The sequence below is a fragment of the Equus quagga genome, chromosome 19, assembly GCF_021613505.1.
Source record: "Equus quagga isolate Etosha38 chromosome 19, UCLA_HA_Equagga_1.0, whole genome shotgun sequence".
Taxonomy (NCBI): Eukaryota; Metazoa; Chordata; class Mammalia; order Perissodactyla; family Equidae; genus Equus; species Equus quagga.
In genome coordinates this window covers 546,334-572,567 of record NC_060285.1, presented here as the reverse complement: position 1 = coordinate 572,567, position 26,234 = coordinate 546,334, and the positions used below count along the sequence as shown (strand labels likewise).

Below are 26,234 nucleotides of genomic sequence, written 5' to 3'. Positions count from 1 at the left end.
TAAGAAAACACGTTAAACCATTCCTGAGTCATAACTGAGAAGTGGCAACAGGACAGGGTTATCTTTTGGAATTCTTTCAGCTTTGCAATTGTGTTCAACTTAAAGAAATGCTTAATAATTTGGAAAACAAACTGGCTCCACTCCCTCCCTTCAGACCATCATCGATGCCATCAAACCGTATTGCAAAGATGGAGAAGACATCTGGAAAGCCTCGCGCTTCAGGATCATCATCACGACATGCAGCAGCTCCGGGCTCTTCTACCAGATAGGGGTGAGGTGAGCACTGGGTGTGGTTTGGGGCTGGGGCCCACACGGGTGAAAGTCTGTGCCCTCTCAGAGCCAGTGCCTGAAGGGAGGCCATCAGCACGGGGGAGTGTGTGCTGTGCAGGGTGCCAGAAACTGGGCTGTAGCTGGGGGCTTGAACGGGGCAGGGAAGGCCTTTCCAGGGAAGTGATGTTTGCACTGAGACCCCAAAGATGAGAGGGACCCAGAGCTTTCCCAAGAGGGCAGAGGATGAGGAAGGACCTAGTGTGCCCAGCTAGGGAGAAGCCCAGAACCAGCCCAAGGCAGGAAGGAGCTTGGTTTGGTGGAGGGACAGAAGGTGCCAAGGGGACAGGGACAAGAAGAGGTCAGCGAGCGGAGGTGGCAGAACCAGCACGCAAGTGGGTGGGGGTGCTGGTGCCAGGGCTTCAGGAAGCTTGGAAGGTGTGAAGAAGGAACAATATAGTCTGCTAGAAGTAACTGAATAACTATGATTAATACAGAATTGAAAACCTAAGTGCTTATATTCTAAAAAAAATACATAATGTTAAATTTTTTCAGCAGAAGTTGGGACATGAGGTAGGAAAATGAAAGTGTGCTGATTTCCTCATCTTCCGTAGAGAGGGGTCAGTGGGTGTCTTTTTGGAGCTGAGAGCTTGAGATTTACAAATTCAAGACCATGTTTAAAGGTGTAAACTGACTGACTATGGAAGAGAAAGGTGAGGGGCCCGCAGTGCTTCTCTGAGCACAGCAGGAGCAGGGCTTCCAGCAGGTGTCTGACAGCGATCCCATGGGGAGACCCGAGGCTCAGGCTTGGCCCAACACTTGTCCTGTAGGCAGTAGCTCTGCAGCTTTAGGCACGGTATCCCACAGGCATTACTGTAGGGCAGTGGCTGCTCCTCAGCCAGCCAAGGAGAAGGCTGCCCAGGCCCAGAGCACAGGCTCAGTGCTGTCCTCTGGGTTCCTGCTGGCGTGGAGGGTCAGGGTGCTGCCCTGGCTGAGGGATGTGCTCATGAGGGTAAATCATGAGGCAGAAGGAGGTGGAGGGCAGCAGTCACCGTGTAGGAGCATAGCCCCAGCACCCCACCTTGACCAAATCACCCCGACCTCACATCAGCCACATCAGGGAAACTGAGGCACAGAGAAGTGATACAACCTGCTCAAGGCATGAAGCTAATAAGTGGTGAAGCCTGGACTCCACCCCAGGCATTCTGACCCTGGGGTGTGTTGTCAGTCCCCAGCTACAAACACAGGCGTAAGGAGCACGGGCTCCAATGCGGACTGCATGTGGCTGACTTGCCCGTGGCAGGTGCTCGTTAGTTTGTTCCCTCCCATCCCTCACTTGTCTTCCCTCTGAGTCTTTTTAGACACACACATATATTGTGCACAGAGTCCCAGTGCTGGGGGAGTTCCTTTAGGGCGCCTAAAGGCTCCCATGGTGCAGACTCGGCTGTGTGCTGTGTGTGAGGCGTTGGCTGCTAAGACATCCTGACAGGAATGACCATTTACAACATCTTTGGCTCTAGAGTCGGACACTTCACACACGTGTTTGTGGATGAAGCGGGTCAAGCAAGTGAGCCAGAATGCCTGATTCCTCTGGGGCTGATTTCAGACATCAGTGGCCAGGTGAGGCCCGTTTGCTCTGTGTGCATGTTGTTCTCCCTGTCTTCCTGCAGTGGTGGACGCTCTGTCTGTGCAGGACAGTCTCAGGGTAATGGGCTTGGGGGAGACCCGAGGACACGGGACCCATGAAGCCGCGATTATGTTGTCATACACTTCATTCCTTTTGGACTTGGGGGAGGTGGCTGCTTTGCGTCACATTCATTCACTTGTAAAACATGCTAAGAACTGTGGGTGCAGAGCACAGGGTGAGGGCAGCACCTCCGGCTCCTGCTCTCTGCAAGCTGCAGTTAGGCGAGGAGATCTGGGCATTGCCCTGACTTGCCATCCCAGATCTGACTGTTCTGCTCCCTCCTGCCAGCTCCCTTAAGGGAGGAGCCATGCCTGCTACACAGAATGTTTATGTCCACTTTATTTTTTATTTTTTGAGGAAGATTAGCCCTGAGCTAATTGCTGCCAGTCCTCTTCTTTATTCTGAGGAAGACTGGCCTTGAGCTAACAGCCTCTACTTTATATGTGGGACGCCTACCACAGCATGGCTTGCCAAGCAGTGCCATGTCCACACCCGGGATCCAAACCGGCTAACCGTGGGCTGCCGAAAGCGAAATGTGCCAACTTAACCACTGCACCACCAGGCCAGCCCGTGTCCACTTTATAGATGAGGAAACAGGCTTATCTGGATGAAGTGACTGGCTCAGTTACTCAGTGGTGAAACTTGGGGTGCAGTCCCGTCAGGCTCACTGCAGAGCAGAGGTCCCCATGCAGTTCTGCCCCATGAGTGACCTTACGCCTCACAGAGGAGGAAAAGCAAAGCTCAGGGAACTACATCGACGTACAAGAGACACTTGTCTCGTCCATGGCAGAGCTTGGGTGATGGTGTGCATCTAGTTGTCCTAGGCTTAGTCCTGGCCGTTTTCCTATTTGCACTTGCTGCTTCCTCTGCTATTCACCTGTGATGGTGACCTGGGGTCATTTTGAACTCCCCCATCCCTCCCCCCTCTATCCTGCACACTCCCTCAAAGAGTGACCTTTCAAGCCCCAGGTCCCCCCTCCTCCAGTCTTGATCAGAGACAATGGGGAAGCAGGCTTAGTCCAGCTAGGACGTGGCCCCCAGCAGGCTGCCTCCGCAGGCAGCTGCATCCAGGTCTAGGAAGCCACTGGGGCAGGAGAGACAAGGGGCAGCATCAGGGAGAAAGATGGCACAGCAAAGACTTCCAGAAGACAGGGACGAGGCTGCCGGGTCAGTCTGTGGAAGGACTGCCCCACGAGGGAACTTATGTCTCCAGCCTGTTTGGTTTGTCCATTGCCACTGTCTTTATCCAAGCCCTTGTCCTTTTGTGCACCAGCAGGGGCGGGGATGGGGGTAATTCCAGCCATGGAGCTGCATTTGCAGAGCCTTGGCTAGCCAGTCAGAGGGCCAGAGGCCCGCCTGTGGCTTTCACTGTCCTGCTCACCATCCGCACACTTGCCCATTTGGGGCTGAGAGTCTGTGTGTGACTGTCGTCAACTCTCCCCCTGCACTGGTATGGGTGCCAGTGGGTGCCTGTTGTGTGCTACAGATTATCCTTGCTGGAGACCCCATGCAGCTCGGACCGGTCATCAAGTCCAGACTTGCCATGGCCTATGGGCTGAACGTTTCTATGTTGGAAAGACTGATGTCCCGACCAGCGTATATGAGAGATGAAAACGCTTTTGGTGCCTGTGGTGCCTACAACCCCTTGCTGGTAAGCTCAGACTCCACGTGGTGTTAGGGTTCCCCACTAAGGTGACAGCAGAGTCCTAGTTGAGCAGAAGATGCCTCACGGGGGAGTGACTAAGGGCCCCCCAGAGTCCCTGCAGCCTCTGTACTGCTCTTGGCTCACCTCCCTGTGTCCCCAAGCCACACCTGGGGGAGGCCCAAACAGCTCGCACGCACCTCTCCCACACCCCAGAGTGGACTTCAGGTACTTTCACGAGCTCCTCTGTCCCAGGAACTCAGAAATGTACTTTGCAGGATCCCCTGAGGGGTCAGAGATTCCAGGCAGTGTAAGGCTGATGGCCAAGGTTCTGTGGGGCCAGACAGAGTAAGAGAGCATAAATCCGTGTCAGTGTGGGAGAACGGAGGGGAACTTTCTACCTTCATCTGGAGGAAAGGCAGCATCTGCTGTGGTCTCCTGAGGTGCTGAGTAAGGTGCAGGTTCTGGGTTCTCAGCCGACCTCAGCCCACTTTGGAGGGATGGGCCTTGGAATCAGTGTGTTAGGAGCTCCCAGCACACTGGAGCTTGGGAACCTTGGGTCTCTGGGGCCCCTCATTAAGGTCAGCCAAGTAGCATATTCTCTGAGCGGCTACAGTATAGAAACAAGGGGAGATTCCCATCTGAACATAACATTGAACAGAAAATGAGATGTGGGTTGTGGGCAGGTTTTCAGGGAAATAGCCTGAAACCTATGCCAGGTCGTCAGCCCCTGGGCCCTTTGCGCCCCTGGAGCATAGAGAGGGCAAGGGCGTGGAGCAGAGAGGTCATGTGGGAGGAGGGTAGGGCCAAGAGATCGTTGTCTTCAGGCTGAGGACGGCCTCACGAGGGGCCACCCGTAGGAGAGGTGCCTGTGGTCAGAGGAGCTGCACGAGGGGTCGTCAGGAGGCTCTGAGGAGCCCATGAAACTGCCCCAAGACGAGCCAGAGCCAGCGCCAGCTGTGGACTTGTGCTTGGCCCAGACAGCGCCACAAAGGGCTCTCCTGCCCATGGGAGATGCACATCTGCCCACCAGGTGTCCATGTCCCTTGGGCTTGCTAGTGGCTTTTGGTGAGGAGGGTCCTGAGACAAGGATGGAGTGATGTGGCCCCTGTGCCACAGACAGTGCTACCGCCTGGCCTCCTGCAGGCAGGTGCCTCAGCCTGTGGCCAGGCGCTTGGCAGAGGGCGGCAGAACATGTCGACCTGACTGCCCTGCACCTCCTTCCCTCTCCCCAGGCGTGGAGCCACTCCGAGTCCCTAGGGCAGAGCACGCCTCTCCCCCAGTTAGCTGACAACTGTCCAGGCTAAAGTAGGGCCTGGCTTTGCTGTGATGCTACATGGAGTTTGGGGTTTTGATTAGCGTCTTGGAGGCTGGACACATTGTAATTATGAACTGAAGCTTGTTAGCATGAGTCAGCAGGAAAGTCCTGAGGCCTATGGGCATTGTCACTCCTGGTACAAGGGAAAACTGCTTGCGTGGAATGAACTTCCCAGGCCAGTGGCAGGCAGAGAGTAAAGTTGTTCTTGCTCCACATACTGGTGACTTTGTCACCAGCAGCTTTCAACAAGGTCCCAGCTAGGCCTTCTGGGGCTGCCTGTGGGCTGGGGGGATATGCATTTGAGTGCACCCTCTGTGCCCTTAGCCACCCTGGCCTTGGGACCCAGGAGCCTGTCCCTGCCTGCAGCTGAGCTGAGACAAGGCTGCCTGGGCTTTGTTCAAAGGCCAGGGTCGCAGGACGGTGAATCCAGAGCACAGCTCGCAGACAGACACACGACCGGCCCACAGGGGAGACTCTTCTCAGCTGTCCAGACCCAGGAGACAGTCCTAGAGGCTTTCTCCTCTTTTCTTTTGCTGATAGTCACCTTTTGTAGTAAAAAAGTTGTCTGAGGTGCCAGAGCACTTCCTGCTCAGGAGGCAGGTGACAGGCCAGGAGAAGGGACAGGCAGAGGTGGGGAGGGCTGCCTGGCGGTGTGGTTTGAGCTGAGTCTCAGCAGTTTCCCTCTGACAGAAATGTCTTGTGCTGACATTGGCCGTGGACTTGCTGCCTGCTCTCTGCTCGCAGGTTACGAAGCTCGTGAAGAACTACAGATCCCACTCGGCTCTGCTTGCACTGCCGTCCAGACTGTTCTACCACAGGGAGCTTGAAGTCTGTGCAGACCCCAAGGTGGTGACCTCCTTGCTGGGCTGGGAGAAGTTACCAAAGAAAGGCTTCCCCCTCATCTTTCACGGCGTGAGGGTGAGTTGTGGACCTGCCACTGACCTCGATGTGGCACAGGAGGAAGTGGCTCAGCCTTGCAGTGACTGAATGACCCCTAGTGCTGATCCCGGGGTTCAGTGCATGTGTTTTCATCAGTTCAGCCATTGACAAAGCGTTTGCCTAGTGCCTGTCATGGAGCAGATGCGTGCTGGTCCCTAAAGAGCAGAACCAGTAGGAGGGGCCTCTGCCCCACAGCCCTCAGGTGATCACACACACACAGGGCCCAGGAGAATGCCAGCCCAGAGTGGGATGGAAGGGGAGCACCCTAAAGGAGTTTGTGAGAAGCATATTGATGAGCTCACGGGATTGATGGGAAGGCTGGGGAGACAAGCAGGCAGAATGGCGGGAAGCTCCTGCCACCCCCACGAAGACTCACCACCCTTCTGAGAACCAGTGTCAAGCGAGAAAACCGACCTGGGAACACAGCCTTCCCTCTCCCTGTGGCCTCACTGGCTGGGGCGTGGCCCAGCAGGGGGAGTTAGATGCTCAGTAGCCAAAAAAATGACAAGTGTTCACTAAAATCAGAGTGTTTGTGCTAGAAATGTGGTTGTTAGAACCAGAAGTCAGGTTTTGCATTAACTCCCCCAAGTTCTCATCCAGTGTCAGAGCTATGCAGACTCCAGGATGGGGCAAGCTGGTGCCAGGGTGCCCGTCCCTCTCCTCTCTGAAGGCCGTCTTCCTTCCCGTGATAGCACCCCCTCTAGACAGCCTCTAGATTTGCCTGCTCCATCAGAAGTGGATGGAAGACAGTGGAGCTGTGTGTACAGGTGTGGCTCTGGGGTGCCACTGTGGATGGGGAGAGTTCAGGGATGGGGGAAACCAACACCTCACAACATGGTCCACTCAACATGAGTGCCTCATTGGCTGGTGCTTTCTCCCAGTGTCATGTGCTGTTCCCCTCCTGGGAACACTCTTCTCCAGCTCTGCCCATTGTCAGAAGCTTCCCTGTATGTCAGAAAAAACACATTTCTAATTTAGAAGCTGTATCTCGAGTTCAAAGGTCCCTCTGATGCACGCAGAGGTCAGCCTAAGGAGAACGAAGCGTAATCGCTGCCGAAAGAGCCAGAGAGCTTAGCCTGCGTGAGTGAGCTCGGACAGGCTTGATGTCTGCGAACAGAGGCCATGCATAGAGGGGTCAGTTCTGCCCAGATTCATCCATACGTCTCATGTGGTCTACGTAGAAGTCACAGCGGGCTCCTCCATGAGAAGCCAAGTGTAGAATGGGGTTGTGATTGTGCAGAAAGGTTTTATAGGAGAAAAATGAGAACAAAGCCCACTGGATGACGTACTACGGAGCTCTAGTAAACACAAGTGCACAGTGTGGAAAGAACAGTCCAGAAGCATTGATGAGTCTCGTGAGTGCTTTGGAGGGCCTGGCTGCGTGCTCCATTCCAAGCCCTGGGGGTTAAATGGAGGCACGGCCTCTCGGGCTAGGTTGCAGAGAACATGGTCCATTCCCAACATTTAAGAAAAAAGGGTTTTATCACCAATTGTTAACTGGCCGCAGGATTGCTGGCCGGGCCTGGCCATTGCTTGCCCTTGGCCCCCACGGGTCCCCTCCAGTCCCCAGGATGCAGTTTCAGACGCCCTCCCCAGCGCGGACCCTGTCCACACAGCTTCACCTTGACCCTCGCCTCCTGGTGGCCCTTCCCCCAAGGAAACTCCAGAAGGACCTCTGTCTGACTGCTCTGTCCCCATGCCCAGTGCCTCCCAGCAGAGGGAGCTCAGCAGAACATGCTGCATGAACACCAACTCCATCGGGGTGGCATGAGCCCCAGGATCGCCCACAGAGGGGCCACCCAGGTGGCTGTAGTCTCGTCCTCCTAAAGAAGCAGAGTTGGAGCCTCTGTCACGGTGGGCAGGTGGCTTGTCTCTGGCTTCTTTCCACAGGCTAGGACGATGGCAGAGTTAAAGCGTAAGATAGCGACTGTCTGGCCCTTTATATGCGAGATGTGTGCCAACCTCTGGTCTAATTGAAAAGCTAGCTTTGGACTTCTCCTGTTAGCTTTCTGCTTCACTAGTTTCAGCTTTATCTTCACTCCTTCCCTCTGACTCACTCATTTGTCTTCATTCTGTTTGGTTCTCACAAAGTGAACACTTGGTTCCTGGGCTCTTCGTCTCTCGGCAGGGAGCACTATGGCAGCAGCACCCTCAGCTGTCACTCTGCCTCTCTGAGTCTGTCTCCCAAGGGGCCCTTTCTCTGTGGCTTTCTAGATACTTGTGATTTTCTCTTTAGTTTTTTTTTGGTCAAAGCACTATAGAGAAGTATTTTTCTTAATTTCCAAGTGGCTAAGAATGTTTTGGTCACCTCTTTTTTATTTCTAATTTGATTAAGTTCTGATCAAGAACTATGGCCTGTAAATTCTGTGCTTTTAAAAATTTATGGCCTTGGGGCCAGACCCATGGCCGAGTGGTTAAGTTCGCGTGCTCCACTTCAGTGGCCCAGGGTTTCCCTGGTTCAGATCCTGGGCGTGGACATAGTACCACTCATCAAGCCATGCTGAGGTGGTGTCCCACATGCCACAGCTAGAAGGACCCACAACTAAAAATACACAACTATGTACCAGGGGGGCTTTGAGGAGGAGAAGGAAAAATAAAAAAAAAAATTAAAATAAAATAAAAATTTATGGCTAAATAGGTATCAGTTTTGGTAAATGTTCTAAGGACATACCAAAAAACATATATTCTCTTTTTGATGGATGTAAGTTCCATATGCATTTTTAAAATGTTTACGGAATCTGTTATTTAACTCTTCTGTGACTTGACTTAGATTTTGTCTACTAGATAGTCCCACTAGTGGGAGAACAGTGGTGAAGTCTCACATCGTATTTTTTTTTATCGAATTCTCTTTGGATTTCTAATAGTTCTTGCCTTATGTATTTAACTGCTGTGCTGTGTTGTGTGAGTTTATGAGTGTTTTATCTTCCTCATTATGTCGTGTGTTTTTAGCTTTAAATTCCATCTTACAATAATATTAATGTTACCCCTCCTTTTTTCTTACTATCTGGTATCTGTGTTCATTCTTTCTTTATCATTTTACTTTAGGTGTATTTCTTAGAAGCAGCCAGTTTGAGGTAAATCAGTCCAGCCTATGGTTATTTAACTGTCTTCCTTCATCTGACCCTCAGGACTTGTTGTTTCCCCCTTTTCCTTGTTGTTTGTCATTATTTGGTTGATAGTCACTGCGTGTTTTTCTCTGCGATTTAGTTCATCTATAAGCCTCCATCCCATTAACCTTTTTTCAGTTATCGCAATCGTTTATTATAAACCTAAGGGATAAATTGCATATGGCTTAAAGACAGAAAGAAATACATTCTGAAAATTAATAGATTCTTATTGCCTTATCTGGTGTTCCTTTTTTTTAAATCGTGGTAAAATACACGTAACATAAAATTTGCCGCGGTAGCCATTTTAAGTACACAGTTCAGTAACGTTAAATATGCTCACATTGTTCTGCAAGCAATCTCTAGAACTTTTTCATCTTCCCAAGCTGGAACTCTGTCTCATTAAACACTGGCTCCCCTCCCCCTCCCCCAGCCCCTGGTGCCCACCGCTCCGCTCTCTCTGTCTATGGATTTGACAGCTCTAAGGGGCCTCATATGAGTGGAGTCGTCAGTATTTGTCCTTTTGTGACTGGGGCTTATTTCCCTCAGCATAATGTTTTCACAATTCATCTGTGTTGTGGCATGTGTCAGAGTTTTCTTCCTTTTTAAGGCTGAATAGTATTCCACTGTGTGGATAGACCACATTTTGTTTATCCATTCATTTCTTGATGGACACTTGGGTTGTTTCCACCTTTTGGTTATTGCAAATAATGCTGCTATGAACATGAGTGTGTGAATATTTATCTGGGTCCCTGCATTCACTTCTTTTGGGTATAGACTCAGAAGTAGAATTGCTGGTGGTAATTTTATTTTTAATATTTTGAGGAACCAACGTACTGTTTTCCACAGCAGCTCCACCATTTTACATTCCCACCAGCAGTGCACAAGGGTGCAGTTTCTCCATATCCTCGCCAACTCTTGTTGCTTTCTGTTTTTTTGATGGTAGCCATCCTAATGGGTGTGAGGTAGGATCTCATGTTTTGATTTTCATTTCCCTCATGACTGGTGCTGTTGAGCACCTTTTCATGTGCCTCTTGGTCATCTGCATGTCTTCTTTGCTGACTGGCTAAGAGAGCAAGCGAGCCCATGCCTGCGTGGGGGGAGGGAGTGGAGTCTGAGTGAGTGGTCGGACACGTGGCCTCTGGCAGGGCCCTGCTGCAGCCTCCTGGACTGACCACAGCTAGCCATGGAGTCTGCTCTCACTGTGGCTCCCTGTGCGTTGGCTACATTGGCCTTCTTTTCCTTTCTCTAGCATACTCTGATACTTCTGCAGGGGGTGCCCCACATGCCCTCACTCACGGTGGGGCTGCTCTTTGCCCAGTAATTCCTGCATACATGTCAGTCGGGACGAGCCTTGCTGACCTGCCACTCCTATGTTGACAGTCCCCCAAATCGCAGACTTGTCTAGCCAGTCCTTTTTCTTTGTGCTCTTGCTGTAGCTGGGATCAATTTCACGATTACTTATCATTATTCTGCCCTGCTGGAATGTGAATTCTGCATGAGAGCAGGGATTGTCTCTGCCTTGTCCATGGTGTGTTCCCAGCATCTCCTTCTGCTCCTTGTTCATAGACCCTGAACCAGCGTTCATTGAGTACTTGATGTTTTGTGATGGACATGCCTTCTCTGTCTCCTAACTCACTCAGGGCAACGAAGCTCGTGAAGGGAGAAGCCCATCGTGGTTCAACCCGGCTGAAGCTGTCCAGGTCATGCGCTACTGCTGCCTCCTAGCCAGGAGCGCCTCGAGCCAGGTGTCTGCCAGTGACATCGGTGTGATCACGCCCTACCGGAAGCAGGTGTGGACCTGCTCCAGCAAACTTGTTTTGTGCTTCCTTGTTCGAGGAGGCCACAGAGGAAGGTGGAAACACGCTGGTGAAGTGGCCCCAAGTCCCTCTTGAGTTGTCTCCACAGCTCACTGCTCCTGCGCTGCTGTCCCGCAGCCTGGGGCGAGCCCTTTATCTCTCCAGCGAGTGACCCCGCGGCCTGGGTGTGTTGAGTGAGCCCACCTCTGTTTGCTCACCTGTCACTGGGCATGAGGATGTCCCCTCCCCTGGGTTGTGAGGGCATCTAGTCAGCCAGGGCTGTGTGTGCTTGCTGCAAGCTCCCCAGCCTCCCTGTTGTCGCCTGGTGTCCCTCTGCTGCCTGTGCTGGGCTAGCAGGTTGTCTCCCACATCTTATTTCCATCAATACCTCCTGGTGTTCATGGGCAGGCGCAGCCAGGCACACTCAGCCCACCCTACAACCGGAGTCCTGTCAAACGGGGAGTGGGCTGCTTGTGGGATTACCCTTGAGTTGTCAGGGGCTTGAGAATCTTCCTGTTTATTGGCCATTTCTTCATGTCTTCCTTAAGCTGCATGTTCACGTATAGAGCCCACTGTAAATTGACTTCGGGCATGCTTTATTCTCAGCGGTTTGTAGTTTTCAACATATTCTGGATCCCAGGTCCTGGGTAGCTGTGTGTGTTGTGGACAGCATCTCTGATGGGCATTTGTCTTTGCTGATGATTTCCTGTATGTGTATTATGATTTGTGCTCTTTGTATCTGAGAAGCCCTTCCTTATCCTGATGTTGTGAAGTGTGTCCCACTTTTCTTCTGAGACTGTAAGTATATGCTTCTCACCTGTGCATCTCTCATCCACCTGGATCTGTTTCCGGGTGTAGCCTGAGGTAGGGGTCTGAGTTTACTTTTCCATTGTGTGTCATCCCTTTAGTGAACGTCCAGCCTGTTTCTCAGTGTTGTTGCCTTCTGTGGCACACCAGCTTCTCCTGCGTATCTTCCTGAGGCTGCCTCTGTCCAGGGCTGCTGCCACGCATGCCAGCAAGTTGGCGTCTGGGAGTGACGACTCCTATCTTCACACTCACCATCCTGAGTCTTAACTTTGTGCTCTTTCTTGTGAATTTTAGGAATTCCACCTTTTTTCAAAAAACATTTTTCTCTTTGGCAGCAATTTATCAATGTGTCTTAACTGTTTTGAATTTTGATTTTGCTTACCTTTGCTTCTGACATCCCACTTAGTTTTTCTGGGTTTGTGTTTCTTCTGAGGTTTGTCTTTTTATAGTTATTTCAGCAAAGGCCTGTGAGTAGCAAACAAAATATGTGTATTTAACCACCTCACTCTTGAATTTTAGTTCAGCCGTTTGCCCCAGTTCTTTGAAGACGTTATCCCTGTTGTCTTGGAACATGTACTGTGCTGAAAAAAATCTACTCTGCCTGACTTTGTTTTTAAATAATGTTCTTTTTTTCCATAGTTTTAATATTTTCCCTTTATTCTTTTTTTTTTTTAAAGGAAGATTAGCCCTGAGCTAACTACTGCCAGTCCTCTTCTTTTTGCTGAGGAAGACTGGCCCTGAGCTAACATTCATGCCCATCTTCCTCTACTTTGTATGTGGGACGCCTACCACAGCATGACTTTTGCCAAGCAGTGCCATGTCCACACCTGGGATCCGAACCGGCGAACCCCGGGCCGCTGAGAAGCGGAACGTGCGAACTTAACCGCTGCACCACTGGGCCGGCCCCTCCCTTTATTCTTGTTGTTGTATGGTTTCACCACAAAATAATCTGGGTGTGATTTCTCTCCCTGCTGGGGCCTCATGACTGGTTTGGACGGATGTGTCACGTGTGTGTGTGTGCATCCCCCGCTGCTCTGGAACTCCTGGGGGCATGTGTCCTGCCTCCCCGTCTGCTGTGGGTCCGAGCCTCTGTCTGTCTGACTCATCTAGGAACCTTCCCCCAGTGCGCCCCCGCTCCCTGGCCACCAAGCTTTCTTTTTCCCAAGATTTCAATCTGGTTCTTTTTGCTGCTGTGGCCTGCGCTTTTCTGTCTCCAGAGGCCTTGAGCACACCTGAGCCCTGTGTGGAAGACGCTCATTCCCATCCTCTCAGAGCTGGCCCGCCTCCTGTTGTCTCCTCTTCACTTTTCACAAAGTTCCTCTTCCCCCGGCTTCCCGTTACGGTTGCCACCTGCTGCGTGCAGCCCTTTCCAGGCTGCTTTTGTCACATGGGCTCGGGCCCTGCAGTGTGGCATCCCCAGAGGGGCTCTTTGTTCCCTCCTCCCATACCCCACCGAGCGTCCCAGCGCTGTCCCCACGGAGACGTCCATCTCACTCTAAGCAGTAGGTGTGTTTCCTCACCTCTTGACACACCATGGCTCCGTTCTTGCTCTGCACGGGTGGGGAGAGGGGAGATCTCCACACGAGACAGCACTCCTGAGGGCTGACCCCTCCCCCCCGTGGACTCCATCTAAAGTCTGTATTTGGGCTCTAATCAACTGAGATTTGATGGAATATGATTTGGAATTGAAAAACAGTATTGGACATTACTTAATATTCACTTATGCTGTAACATGTAAAGAAATGCTCAGATTTGTAGAATGTATTTAATCTTTCTTTTTTATCTGCTTCAAAGGTGGAGAAAATCAAAATTCTTTTGAGAAATGTTGATCTGATGGATATAAAGGTTGGCTCAGTAGAGGAGTTTCAAGGGCAAGAATGTTTGGTTATCATCATCTCAACTGTAGGTATCCCTGTTTCTAGTGGGGTAACTGCGTCGGAGGTCACTTGATATTCATTGGTTTCTTGGCACATCCAAACAGGAAGAGGCAGAGGCTGAGACGCCGGTAATGTAACGGGGAGATGCGGGTGCGGGATGGAGGCTCCGTGCCCCAGGCATCATCTCAAGCAGTACTTGTAGGGAGTTCTTTTTAAAAACCTGAAGATCAGCAGACAAAAAGTAAAGAAAAGGAATCCAGGAAGAAATGGTCCATGTGTCAGAGAAGAAGGACAAGATGCGAAAGAGGGAAGGAAACGGGGGAGTAGAGCGGGAGGGCATCTGAAAGGAGGGTACCCAACCTCCCAAATACATGTACATGCACACAGTGGCTTCCGTGCTGCGGCCCAAGGAAAACTAAGTTCCTCTCAAAACTCTGTTTCCTATTTTTAAATTATCTTTATTGAACAGAGTATTAATTACAGAAAAGTTAGAAAATCCAGGTAGGAAAAAAATAAGAATCACCTAAAACCCTACACCCAGAAGTGAGGGATTAGTGTTTGGAGGGTCCCCTGTGTGTAGACAGAGAGGCCTTGAGGCCTGCTCTCCGCCAACCCTGCCCCACTTCCTGGCCGCTTCTTTCTTTTTTAACCAAAAATGGGGTCATACTGATGTTTAATGTTTCTAAATGCTTTTATACGTCAAGTTTCTTTCCATGTCAAAAAATCTTAAGATGCTGGTTTTATTTCTCTTTGCATTTTTTAGGTACGGTCAAATGAAGATAGTTTTGAAGATGATCGATATTTTTTGGGTTTCTTGTCCAACTCAAAAAGATTTAATGTTGCAATCACCAGACCCAAAGCCTTGCTGATTGTGCTGGGAAATCCTTATGTTCTCGTCAGAGTGAGCTGCGACTGTGTGGGCTGAGTCACCTTGGGAGAGGGCTTGGGTGACAGGGCCCCACTGGACACGCTGGGGTGGGAGGCGGCCCAGCCCTCCCCTGTGTCAAGGCCGGCTCCTTTGTGTTTCAACAGGATCCCTGCTTTGGTGCTTTGCTGGAATACAGCATCACAAACGGGGTTTACACGGGTTGCAACCTACCTCCTGAGCTGCAGTCCCTGCAAGAGTAAGCTCTTCTTTGGTCTCCCTGAAGGATGGGCCCCAGCCCTGCCCCTCCCAGCAGGCCCCACCTCACCCACTGCCCCTGCCGGCCTCAGCCTCATTGGGAGGAGCAGGCCCTGCCTCATAGGCTGCAGTGCCCAGTCCTGGGGGGTCATTTAGGGTCGGCATCCCCCTTCCCCAGCACAACTTTAAATAGGGAAATATAAATGCCCCTTTTAAAGACCACACTGGGGAGAGAGCCTGAGCCACAGTGGGGGGGGCCCGACTCACTGGCCCCTCGCCTTTACCCATCTGCAGCTGTGGCTAGGTACAGCCTGCCCTTCCCTACCCACCAGAGCCAGGACCCGCAGAACGGGAGATGACTGCATCCGGAGCCCCCTGTTGACAAGGGATGGCCAGTGACGCCATGCACCACACCCTGAGGAGCTGCTGTCCCTGTGCTGTGGCCTGCCTTGTCTCACGGTCTAGGCCACAAGTGTGGGGGCCACTGGGTCTGATGGAGCCTGCTCACGCTGCCATCAGCTCTGCATGTCAGCCTGTTCCTGCCACTGGGTAGTTACTGCAACCCATCACCAAAATAAATGCTCTAGTGGGACACCCACATGGCTTTCCACCTTGACACGCACCTGTTGGGGGACAGTTATGCTTTCACATGACCTCTGACCCCTGCTGTGCCGGCTTCCCTCTCCAGGTCCTTGAGCTTGTGTTCACTTTTCGTGCTGGCTGGACAAAGCCTAGGGGCTCTGCCTGGGGACTGGCCATCCAGGGAGAGCTGGGGTCAGCCTCTGTCCCAGCCCTGACCTGTCTGTCCACTCTGACCAAGAGCCAGCCTATTGATGCAGATCTTTTGGGAGCTGTTTCTAGGGAAGTCTGGAAGTGTTCCTTTGTGAACAGCACCGGGCTTGGGACCCACCCCCAAGTACTCAATAAGGCTGCCTTAGACATACATTTCTGAGTCTCTGGCCGTGGGTCTCAATGAGGCAGGGATTTGCTACAGAGAGATGAGAGGTCAGGCAGGGCCAGGAGGGCGGCGGCTGCAGACACTCTTCGGTGAGTCCTGCGCTTCCACCACACAGAAGGCGGAGCCTGGGGGAGGCGGCAGCAGTCTGTGCGGGAGGCAGAGCCAAGCCTTTGGCCGGGATACCACCAGATGTTCAGGCTTGCTGTCCATGTGACCAGGAACAGACTGTGGAACACTGAGGCTCGGGACCCCCAGCCCAATATACCCGCAGACAGGTAGGGGGTGCCGAGCAGGTAGACAGAATTGTGGGAAGCACTTTGAGAATGAAGTTTCAAGTCCCACAGGCTGCATGACTCCTTGCTGAGGCCTGTGCTGGCACTTGTGTTTGGAGCACTTCCTGCTTCCTCCAGGAAGGCAGTGGGATGGGGGGCTGCAGGGGGTGTGTGTGGAGGCCCAAGCAGAGCCCCCAGGCACTCCAAGAGGAAGCACATGGCAGGGGGCTGGCCGCGGCCATAAGACCCTGCTTAGCCCTCCTGCACCAGTAGCCGGTCCTGGACATGTGCAGCCAGAGGCTGGTGGCAGGCTCCGGGGCCGAGCTTTCTCACCTGTCCAAGCCTGGGACCCTCATGACACTTCTCTCCACTCAAGGAGACGAGGGGAAATTGCTTCTGAGGTGGCAGCGCTTGCAGAGTTGCCCCTCCTCACTGCTCAGGCAGGCGCACGCACCATTGCAGAGCCGGCCCTTTGCGGGCAGGTGAGACCTGCGCTTGCCTGCGATGGGTCCTGCAGCTTCCCTCCCTTTGGAGGCCCAGGTCCCAAGTGTGCCCCCCATGTGTGCATGCACAAAGAGGGGTGCTCTTGGGGCAGCTCACATACCTGCAGGTCCCGGAAGACCCTGTGTTCCCTCCCAGAGTCCATGGAGACAGGCCCTGGTGGAGCACTCCAGGAGGTTCGAGTCTTTTTCCCTGCTTTGGCTTCAGCACACGGGAGGTGTCCTGTGAGCTGCCGCCCCACAGTGATTCTGGAATCCTTGGTGCTCGTGAATAAGCTAGGCAAACAGCCACCCAGGGTGCTCAAGTGTGCAGAAGACATTGGCAAGCTGGGGTGACTGGCCACGGTGTGTGTCCAGAGCCACCAGGACATCCTGAGGCTTTTCTGGTCTCAAAGCGTGTCCTCACAGGGTGGAGACCAGGGGCTGGGCCTCGTGCCTGACAGCCCAGCTGCGACCATCCCCGCCCTGCACAGGCCCCCCTGCATAAGGCAGCCCCAGATGCTGACCCACCTCATGTGAAGGGGCCAATCCCGGGCATCACCATGGAGGCGGCATGTGGCCCCTCTGGCCCTGTAGCTCAGCCCAGGTGTGGACATAGAGAGGGGACGGGAGTGCAGAGGCTCTTATCTCACACTGGTCACACTACTCAAGCGGCAAGAGAAAGGGGGAGCAGCAGACACACCAGACCCATCACGGCTTCTCTGGGCCTCGAGGACGACTGCCCTGCAGGAGCAGTCAGGGCCCGACCGAGTGAGTGGTGGGGAACCTTCCTGGGTCCGTGGGAGTCGTGTGCTCATGGGTCTCACGGGCAGCAGACTTCAGGCACAAAACATGCTTAAGGGTGAAATTACCAAGAGCTGGACAGCAGCAACAGTGACAAACCAAGGGGCCTCTGAGCAGTGGGCCATCCCAGAGCTCGTCTCTGCAGCTGCTGCCTTCGGTCTGCGCAAGGGCCAGTCCACCCCAGGCCAGTGCCATGGGTGCAGCAGAGGAAGAAGAGAAGCTGGTAGCAGGAAGGATAGAGGAGCTGCGCAGCGCGAGGGAGAGGGCACCCGGAGCATGTGGAGCCTGAGCCCCATCCTGCTGGGTGTCTATCGAGGCCTCTCTGCAAGTCCAGCCACAGACCTAAAACAAGCAGCCCAGCTAGATCACGCCAGAGAGTGACCCTTCACCTGTGGTCGTCATTAAACTCAGGCTCGCAGGGAAACGGAGAGGCCACAGTTGGCCGATGAGACCTTCCTGTGGCCGCAGAGGACCAGGGTGTCGTGGGCATGGCAGGGAGGGATGAGGCAGAGGTGACCACCCTGGCGGTCCTGAGGCCACCCCAGGAACCCAGCGCACCCTGTGACCAGCTGCCGCCAACCCTGCTCCCTGGGGCAATAATGGGAGGCCCACAAAGGAATCGGTGCTCTCCCTCAGTTGGCCGCTATGAACACTGGAAATACCATCTTCTTGGTTTATAGGTGGGGAAACTGAGGCCCCAGCGACCCAGCCCGGTGGCCACGCTGGCTTGGGTACTTCACGATCGGGGATCTCCTGATTGCAGACGTCCCACAAATAACTTTTGTGGGTCAGCTGCCATGAAGGGGCTAGACCCAGAAACAGAGCTGGTAGTTTGTCAGGATGTGCAAAGATTCTGGTCTTGGTGCTTCAAGAATCGCTCACTCTGGGCCTTGTGCACGGGCTGTCCCGGGAGGGGGCTGTTGCCAGGTCACCCCACCGGCAGAGTCTCAGAGGAAACCAGCAGAAGGCAAGTCGGGGAGCATGTCACAGGGCTGACCACCACAGCCTTTGGCAGGACACAGGACATTGGCCCATTTGGGTGAAGGGAGGGAGCAGGGCTGGGGTAGACTCCCCTCCAGAGCAGCCCAAGACAGACAAGGGGCAGCCTCCCCATTTGGAGCCACTCTGCTGCCATAAGCCCAGCCAGGTCTGAGGTTAGGGCCACAGCTGCACAGCGAGGAGCTATCTGGCAGAGGAATCAGGCTCTGGATATGCTCAACAAGGCCATGGACGGGCACCCAAGAGGCTCCAGTGGGGAGCGACTGGCCAGGGGGAGCTTCCACACCCAGGCTGGACTGTGGAGTGGGAGCCAGGGGATGAGGGATGAGGGTGCCATTTCTTTGGTGCTGCAATGGGCCAAGCTCCAGAGGTAGTGAGCAGGGCCCCCCTCGGGGCGTAGGCTTGTGCATGGTGTCCAGCCGGAGGCACTGAGGGCCCCACACACAGCAGGGAGGGGCTGGTGAATGTCCTGGGGCAGCCTCCAGGTCTTGGCAGGTTTCCAGAAGCTTCTCCAGGGACACCCAGTGTGGGCTCCCACTCTGGCTCTGTCTCCATGACCCACTTCCTGGAAACAGTGGAGCTGGAAGGGAATTCCATCCATCCTCTGTTCCCTCTCCAAAGGCAGCTGCCAGGGAGGAGGATGAGGTTGAGGGCCCGGATCTGGCAGAGCCAAGGACATCCTGGGGCGCTGGAACCTGCTCCTGCCCAGAGCTTTGCTGGGGGGTGCAGGGGTCGAGTCGGGCATCCGCACTGCTGTCTCCTCACCTGGTGAGCAAGGACAGCTCCCACTCCTGCTCCCGCCTCCCAGGAGAATCAAAAAGGAGAGCCAGCGAGCTCCATAGAAAGCATAGTTCATCAGAGTGCTTGGAAATAATATCTGGGAGGCCTGCTGCCCACCAGGCAAACCTGCAATAGCCCCAGACGCCAGCAGCCGCATCCAGCCTTCCTGGGAAAGTAAGTTAAGTCATTCTGACTTCTTCATGTTGCTCCCAGTCTGAGAAACCAGGGCAGGCACTCCCAGGTGCCTGGTAGGCGGTGGGCGGCCCCTGGGGTAGACTGCGTGGGACAGGGAGTTGCTGAGGGTGGGGGTGGAGGGGCAAAGCAGAGGCCGGGACCCCACAGAGCCATCAGGGTGGCAGAGCAGAGGGTGGTCCTGGGAGCCCATACACCCCCCCAGAGAGTCGGGGAGGGATGTGGCCCAGAGCCCGGAGGGACGGCAGCTGCAGCCCAGCCCAGGGGCCTTCAAACCTCACACAGACCCTGGCTCTCCCCTGGGGCTGTCGACGGGAATCTGGGGGCTGGCCCCAGTGCCTCAACCTGAGGAGCCCATCTAAGCCCTCGGGTGCGTGACAGGCTCCCGCTGGCCTTTGCCTCCCCCATGGTTCCCAGCACGGCTGTGCTGTCCTGTCCTGGGTAGTGGCTGCTGTGTAACAAGTCACCCCAAACCTGCACTTGCAAACGGCCACGGGCTGTCACACCTTGTGACTGTGGGTCAGAATCACGCAGGCACTCCTGCACGCGGCCAGGTGGGGACACCCCTGTGGTGCTCGCAGGCAGGTGGGGTTTATGGGGGCTCCTGGGGGTGCCACTCCCATTCTGGCACTCCTAGAGGTGCTGGACGGCTGGGCTTAGCTGGGATAGGTGGTAGAGCGTCCACACGTGGCCTCTCTGATGTGGCAGTCTTGGTGTAGCTGAACTTCTCTCCCAGCTCCAGGGGGAGATGCAGGGGAGGCTGCAGGGCTCCCTCTGACCCCCCCCCTCACAGCAAGGCTGGTCCCTCCACCAGTTCCATCTGTTACAAGCACATCTCGGGCACCAGAGTGTGGGAAGGGACCTTGCAGGGTGTGGCCCCTGGGAAGCATATTCCTTGGGGACATCATCTGACACCTTTGGTAGCCCTCACTCTCCACAGCAGAGCTGGCAGCTGTGGTGAAGGTCTGCTTGCCCTGGTCTCCCAAACACACACTCACTGGACACCAGCAATACCACAGCCTCTGGTCTCTGGACTCTCCTGGCATGGCCCCCAGGCCCATGGCCCTAAATGCTCTGCCCCTGTCTCTCCCCCGGCTCTGGATGGGTTACCCCATGGCCTGCACAACCTCACCAGCCAGGTGCCTCATGGGTACCCCAGCTCCCCCTTCAGAACAAGCTGTGCTGCCGGGACTCTCAGCAGCCCAGAGCCCTTCCCTTGCCCCCCAAGCAGCTGCGTCCCGACTGCCCACCCCTTGCCTGCCAACCCAGGAGCCCCTCGTTGATCTTCTTGCTCTGCTCCCATCTGCTGTAGCAGGTACAGCTGTGTGCCCCCGATAGCTGTTCTGTGTTTCTTCCTGTCAGAGTAGAACCCCTGAATTTTAACTGGACTCTTGAGTGCCCAGAACGAAGGCTGGAGTTCCAACCTCCAGAATAGCTAGGTGAGGTCTGGTGGCAAATTTCTAACCCTCCAGTGTAAGTAAAAGTGCTGGGTGCCTCTTCTAGGAAATACCCCTCAAGGGGGAGGCCGAGCCCTACTGCCTCCCTGCCTCCTTCCTGCTGCTGACAGTCGTGTGATGGCTGGCGCTGAAGCAGCCATTTGGGGCCATGAGGTGGCCTTGACATAGAGAAAAGAGCCAATCTGGACCCTGAGGGCCTGTGGAGCACCCTGGGTCCCCACTGGCACAGGAATGGGAGGGCTGCTCACCTCAGCCCGGCCGACCATGGCTCCTTGGAGTCTTCTCCCCTGCAGGTGACAGGGTGCTCACAAAGTCACACCTCCCAGAGCTGCTTGCCTCACACAGGCACATGGGCCTCACAGGAGTCACCCTAAAGCTGGTGCCGTGCAAAGGGCCTGCATTTCCTTCACACTCCCAGGCCACACCAAGGCTGCTGGGGCCCAAACCACACTGAGGTCACGGCTCCTACCCCTACTCTCTCCTCGGCCACACCCAGCGGTTCCCCACTTGACAGCACCAAGGGCAACTCTGACTCTGACTCTGACTACTCCCGTGGTCCTGTTCTCAGCTCTGAACCTACTTTGGGATTCATAGTTCTGTTCTTTTCGTTAAAGAGAGCATTTTGACTTGGATGACCTGCAGGCCCCACCAGACCCGGCCACCTCTGCAACCTGCCCTCCAAGCTGATGCCTCGGTGGCCTCTCCTTTGGTCTCATGCCCAGGCCTGCCTCCACCAGCTCAGTGGCCGTGGTCCCTGTGGCCACACCTGGAACCCATCAGGGTGTGACAGATGTCCTTCCAAGGACAAATGTCCTCTCCAAGAAGGTGGGCCTCCCCAGGGAGAGTCGGCTCAGACCCATGTCCAGGGCACAGAGCAGAGGGCCTGGGTAGACAGGCAGCGATGGCCCACTGAACTGCTGGCGAGCCCGGTGCCCAAGGGGCCTCCCTGGTAGCCAGGCAGGGGGCTCACCCACTCCTTTGCCTCTTTGGACTAGCCCTGCCTGGCGTTCGTGAAGCAGTGTAAAGCATGGGCAAAGAACATGTACACACGGCCTCCCACCTTGGTCCTGGGCCAGCATGAGGTGGATGGGTGGCCTCCGTCCTGCGCATGACCAAGCTCCACTGTGTGCACATGTGTGAGTTCAAGTGCGTGTGCATTTGTGTTCATGTGTGTTCCTGCACATGCGTGTGTCTCTGAAGCTATGCTGTGCTGTGCTGGAGGAGGTAGGAAGGCCCCACTGGGCCCGCTGCACGGGTGCGGAAGCTGAGGCTGGAGGATGGGTGCTGGGTCCCGGATGCAGCAGGGCAGGCACCAACCAGATTCCAAGGGGGTTGTTTTCCTTTTAGGGGATGTCCTCTGCGCAAAGGACTTCTCCAACAGCTTCCTTTGACATGCACCCTCTCCGTGGGCAGGGACTGCTGCGTCAGTGGCCTGTGGGCAGACTCGGGGGCTCGGGGGCAGGACAGCCAGTCCCCTGGCCAGGAAGAAAGGCGGGGTCACCCTGGGGTTCCCAGGATGTTGGAGAAGGGTGAGGAGGGCTGGAGAGGATTGCGCCCAGGAAGACCAGGACGGCCAGAGGCACAAAGCCCACAGAGGACATGGCCAGAGCTGGGGCGGGGCTGGGGGTGGGGCACTTAGGGCAGTGAGAGTGGCCCAGTCAACACAGGAGTGACAGATCTCCACTGGCCCCCACCACACCCTCAGAAAAGCCAGAATCCACATCTTGCCCTTAGCTCTGGGACCAGCCTCTGCTTGCTTGTCTCACCAGCCTGCCTGAGAGCCTTTTTATGTGCCACCCTCAGTTTAAACCACACTGCTCTCTCCTCACATCGCTCAGCCTCCTTGGTCTTTCTCCTCGGCAGCATCTCTGACCAGCGCACTGCACTTTGCCGTGTCTCCCTCTCCAGAGCTAAGCCCCAGGGGGCAGAGCTTTCCTGGCACCAAGTGGTAACCAGCAGGGCCCAGGAAAGTGCTAGAAGAGGGAACCGATGTTGGCTGAGCACACGTGGCCAAGTCCACCCTCGGTCCTCCGGGGTTCTGCCAGCAAATAGCAGAGCTGGGGTCAGTCCTGAGAGTGGTATCTGCCCACCTGGTATCATGGGCCTCTGCTGCTACCCCAGACATGTCTGCACATCCCCCAAGGCTGCAGCTTCACCTGCGAGACGTGGGCCTGGCTGGCCCACTCTGGCCCAGAGACTGGATGTCCTGGCATATGGGAAAGAGGCAGCAGGTGTGGGGCCACCCTTCATGGGGACAGTCCCGCCACACACCAGCACAAAAGCAGTCAGGGTCCTACGGGCAGCAGTGCGCTGGGCTGGCATCTAGGGTGGGCGGAGGTTCCAGGACAGGGGACACCTCAGCAATGATCTGGAGGTGTGTGGGGGGTGGTCAGAGACCAAGTGGGGTCCTTTTGTAGAGGACTCGGTGCAGCCTTGCTGGGCACGGACTCGGCAGGAGCCGCTGTGTGACTATCGGACAGAAGAGGGAGGGACGGAGGGAGGGCGGCCGGCCCTAAGGACTGGGCAGGAGGCTCTGCTGACCGAGGACGAAGCACACACGGGACTGCACTCAGAGGGGCACAGTCGTCAGGAGGCCACACTGCCCACTCACGGACATGGGAAGCAGAGGTGAGAGGTTCCTGCGGACAGGCGTGGCCTGCGCTGGGCTTTTTCAACTATTTTGCTTGGCGAGCCCCTGAATGAGTATCAACAACTTTTCTGACACTCGTTTTTTAGTTATCTAAAATTTCTCTTCATCACTTTTTAAAACTGCTCATTCTCAGCACATTGTAAGTGTTGCCATTTTAAAGCAGAACAGTTACAGCAGCCTTTTCAGTGTATCCAAGGGAATCAAAATGCCATCGCGATTTGACACTCACCCTCATCCACTTAAAAAGGACCCCAGCAAGCTGCCCTTCACAGCTGGAGACTTTACGTTGTCCCTCCTTCCCCCAGAGCTTCACCCACAGAATTGCATCCTGATGCAACATATGTTGGGTTGGAAGTTGAGGGCATCTCAGCTGGTCTGTTCTTGCCCAGGGCACACAGTGGGATGTGCCCCACCCCTCGCTGTGGGGGCTGCTGAGCTCTGGCCAGTAAAGCGCCAGCAGAAGTGCCACAGTCACCTGCTCCCCTTCTCTCCCACCAGGCCCCTGGCCATGATGGGATGGTGGCTGCCAGCCCCCAGAGTGAGGGGGAAGGACAGGGACAGAGTTCCCAGCCAGCCTGCGATCACATTGCCGCATGGGCTGCAACAACCCTTCACTGTCTTAAGCCGTGAAACAGCGAGGTTTCTGGCTACTGCAGCATGACCCAGCCCCTGCTTCTCCCAATAAACATGCACGCACATTGAGGCAGTATATTCGTTTTAATTTGTGAAACCATAAGGCTGAACCTGGCAACAAGAATTTCATCTGGATTGTTGTTCTTACAATTTTAAGTACTCAGTCAAAATGACACACACACATTGCAAAATTAGTTCACACAGAACTAAACGTGGAAGTACAGTGAGCAGGGAATGCAGCAGGTGATGAGCTGTCCGTCCTCCTGGGAGAATATCGCTTAGGACTGGAATGAAACAGGGTCCTCACTACCTGTTTTTCTATATTTCGTCTTCCTAGATATAAGAGCTGATAAAACTTATTCACCTAAAAAGATGGGAATAAAAGTTCTGCTTTAGCACTGTCACTGAATCTTTCAAAATCCCTCCATGTGTCAGAAGCCACACATTAATGTGTCACCAAGAGAAGGGACAAGCTGGGCCCCCAGTCTGGTGCTTCCCCTGAGACAGGATTTGGGGAGCGTGTCTCTCCAGTCTGGGCCAGCGTTCTCCTGGGGAGGGGACCAAAGGAGGGAGAGTTGGGCTTCAGGGTCTCTGCAGGATCTGAGCCCCTATCCAGGGTGCCAGCGAGGACTCTGCTCCCTGCTCTGCTCTGGCCCCTCCATCCCCATGCAGGCCCCTCTCTGGGAGTGAGGACAGCATTCGAGGTGGCCACTACACTGGTGGTGGCAAGTGCGCAGGATCTGGGGTCCAGGCCTGAGCTCTGCTGGGGGCCCTTCTGTCAGCTCCATTGCTTCCTCTGCTAGACTAGAAGATGATCACCCGGCGTTTCTCAGTGCACAGGGGCACGTGCACTCACTCACCAGCAGTGTGCACTGAGCACCCTCCGTCTTCTTGCGGCCGCTACACAACCTGCAAATGACCACACACAGCCTCCGGGGGTCGACAGTGTTCCTCCGTACTAGACTCACTAACTCAAACACATCAGAGAACACAGGATGCCGTTTACAGAGGAACAAAGACTATGACGTAGCTAGAAAATAACACCAATGCAACAAGACCTTTACAGAGAAATAACTTCAATTCCATTACGGGGTGTTGAGAAGGTCTGCATAAGCGGAGCGATAGATCATCCTCATGGAGAGGATGAGTTAACTTGGTAACAGACTTCAATTTTCCCCGAGTTACGTACACTCACGGCCATGTCAGTCAACATTCCAGCTAGATTTCTTTTTCAGAAACTTGACCAAGTCTTTCCAGAATGTGGATGGGAAAGTAAATGTTGTGCATACTTGAGTCATGGTTGACGAAGAAGAAGGGACACTCGCCCATCCACATGTGTGTGGTGCCACAACCACCTTTATGAGAACACACTGCTGTCAGTGAAGGGACAGGCCCATGCGATGGGGCAGTGAGCGGGCTGCCCAGGTAAGGATGCACCCGTGGGCGCAGGGTGGGAAACCAGCTCACTTCACTACCTCCGTGCATGGTCTGCCAGCCGAAAATATGCGTGTTCAATGGGTAATCTTGCCCACAGAACTTGTTAAGGTTTTCATCTTCTGGTACAGTCGTCTCCTGAAGTCTCCAAATTACAAGTTAGTTCAACTGAACAATTCACCTCAACCTGGAAACAAGGGTGGAAGCCAATGCTTCCGCTCGGAGGCCACGGAAGAATGAATGTGAAAGAGAAATTGTCCCACGCCTAGAGAGACGCTGGAACGCCTCTCTGACATCGTGAAGAAAACCCCAAACTACACACCATATAAAAAAGATGTCTGACTACATAAAAATTAAGGACTTCTATTCAGACCCCACAGATAAACCCACAGAAGAAGGACTGGGAGGAGAGTTCACAGCTGGTGAACAAAGGGGTTGACGTTAGTCCAAGAACTCCCACATCTGCCAAAGATGCGAACTGCCAGACATGCAGAAGATGTGGACGTCGAGGTGCGTGAGCCCAGTGTAACCAGAAGGCACACTCAAGACATGGAGACCACATTCCAACCCTTGGGATGGCAGGTATCAGAAGGTGACCATGCCGAGAGCTGGGAATATAGTGGGGACACTACCTCTTTCTCATGGTAGGAGTGTGGCCCAGCCCTTCTGGAAACCAAGAAGGAAGGTATCCCCAGCAGCACCACTCAGGGGTCCTCAGAGGGACCTTAAAGATGTTCTGCCGGTTTATCTGGGGGACAGCGGGGAGATCTGGGGGGATGTGGGTTACCTGGGGGAATGTCTGAGTTATCTGGGGGAAGTCTGGGTTATCTGGGGGTGTCTGGGTTATCTGGGGGGTGTCTGGGTTATCTAGGGGAATGTCTGAGTTATCTGGGGGAAGTCTGGATTGTCTGGGGGTGTCTGGGTTATCTGGGGGTGTCTGGGTTATCTAGGGGAATGTCTGGATTGTCTGGGAGTGTCTGAGTTATCTGGGGGAAGTCTGGATTGTCTGGGGG

At 54.4% G+C, this 26,234-nt stretch overlaps 1 protein-coding gene across 5 annotated transcripts in view; it reads left to right on the top strand.

Moving 5' to 3' along the window:
* The window catches only part of MOV10L1 (Mov10 like RISC complex RNA helicase 1), a 69,035-nt gene extending 53,894 nt beyond the window's left edge, over positions 1–15,141 (top strand). For 4 of the 5 annotated variants that reach the window (XM_046646338.1, XM_046646340.1, XM_046646343.1 and 1 more), the window contains exons 19-27: positions 155–276; positions 1,788–1,887; positions 3,441–3,605; positions 5,659–5,832; positions 10,601–10,750; positions 13,358–13,465; positions 14,204–14,341; positions 14,473–14,564; positions 14,896–15,141. In XM_046646338.1, coding sequence (XP_046502294.1) covers positions 155–276; positions 1,788–1,887; positions 3,441–3,605; positions 5,659–5,832; positions 10,601–10,750; positions 13,358–13,465; positions 14,204–14,341; positions 14,473–14,564; positions 14,896–14,962 — 1,116 coding nt within the window. In that variant the 3' untranslated portion in view covers positions 14,963–15,141. Of the gene's footprint in view, positions 1–154; positions 277–1,787; positions 1,888–3,440; positions 3,606–5,658; positions 5,833–10,600; positions 10,751–13,357; positions 13,466–14,203; positions 14,342–14,472; positions 14,565–14,857 lie in introns of all 5 variants that reach the window. The other variant, XM_046646339.1, reaches the window with a different exon arrangement.
* The last annotated feature ends 11,093 nt before the right edge of the window (positions 15,142–26,234 follow it).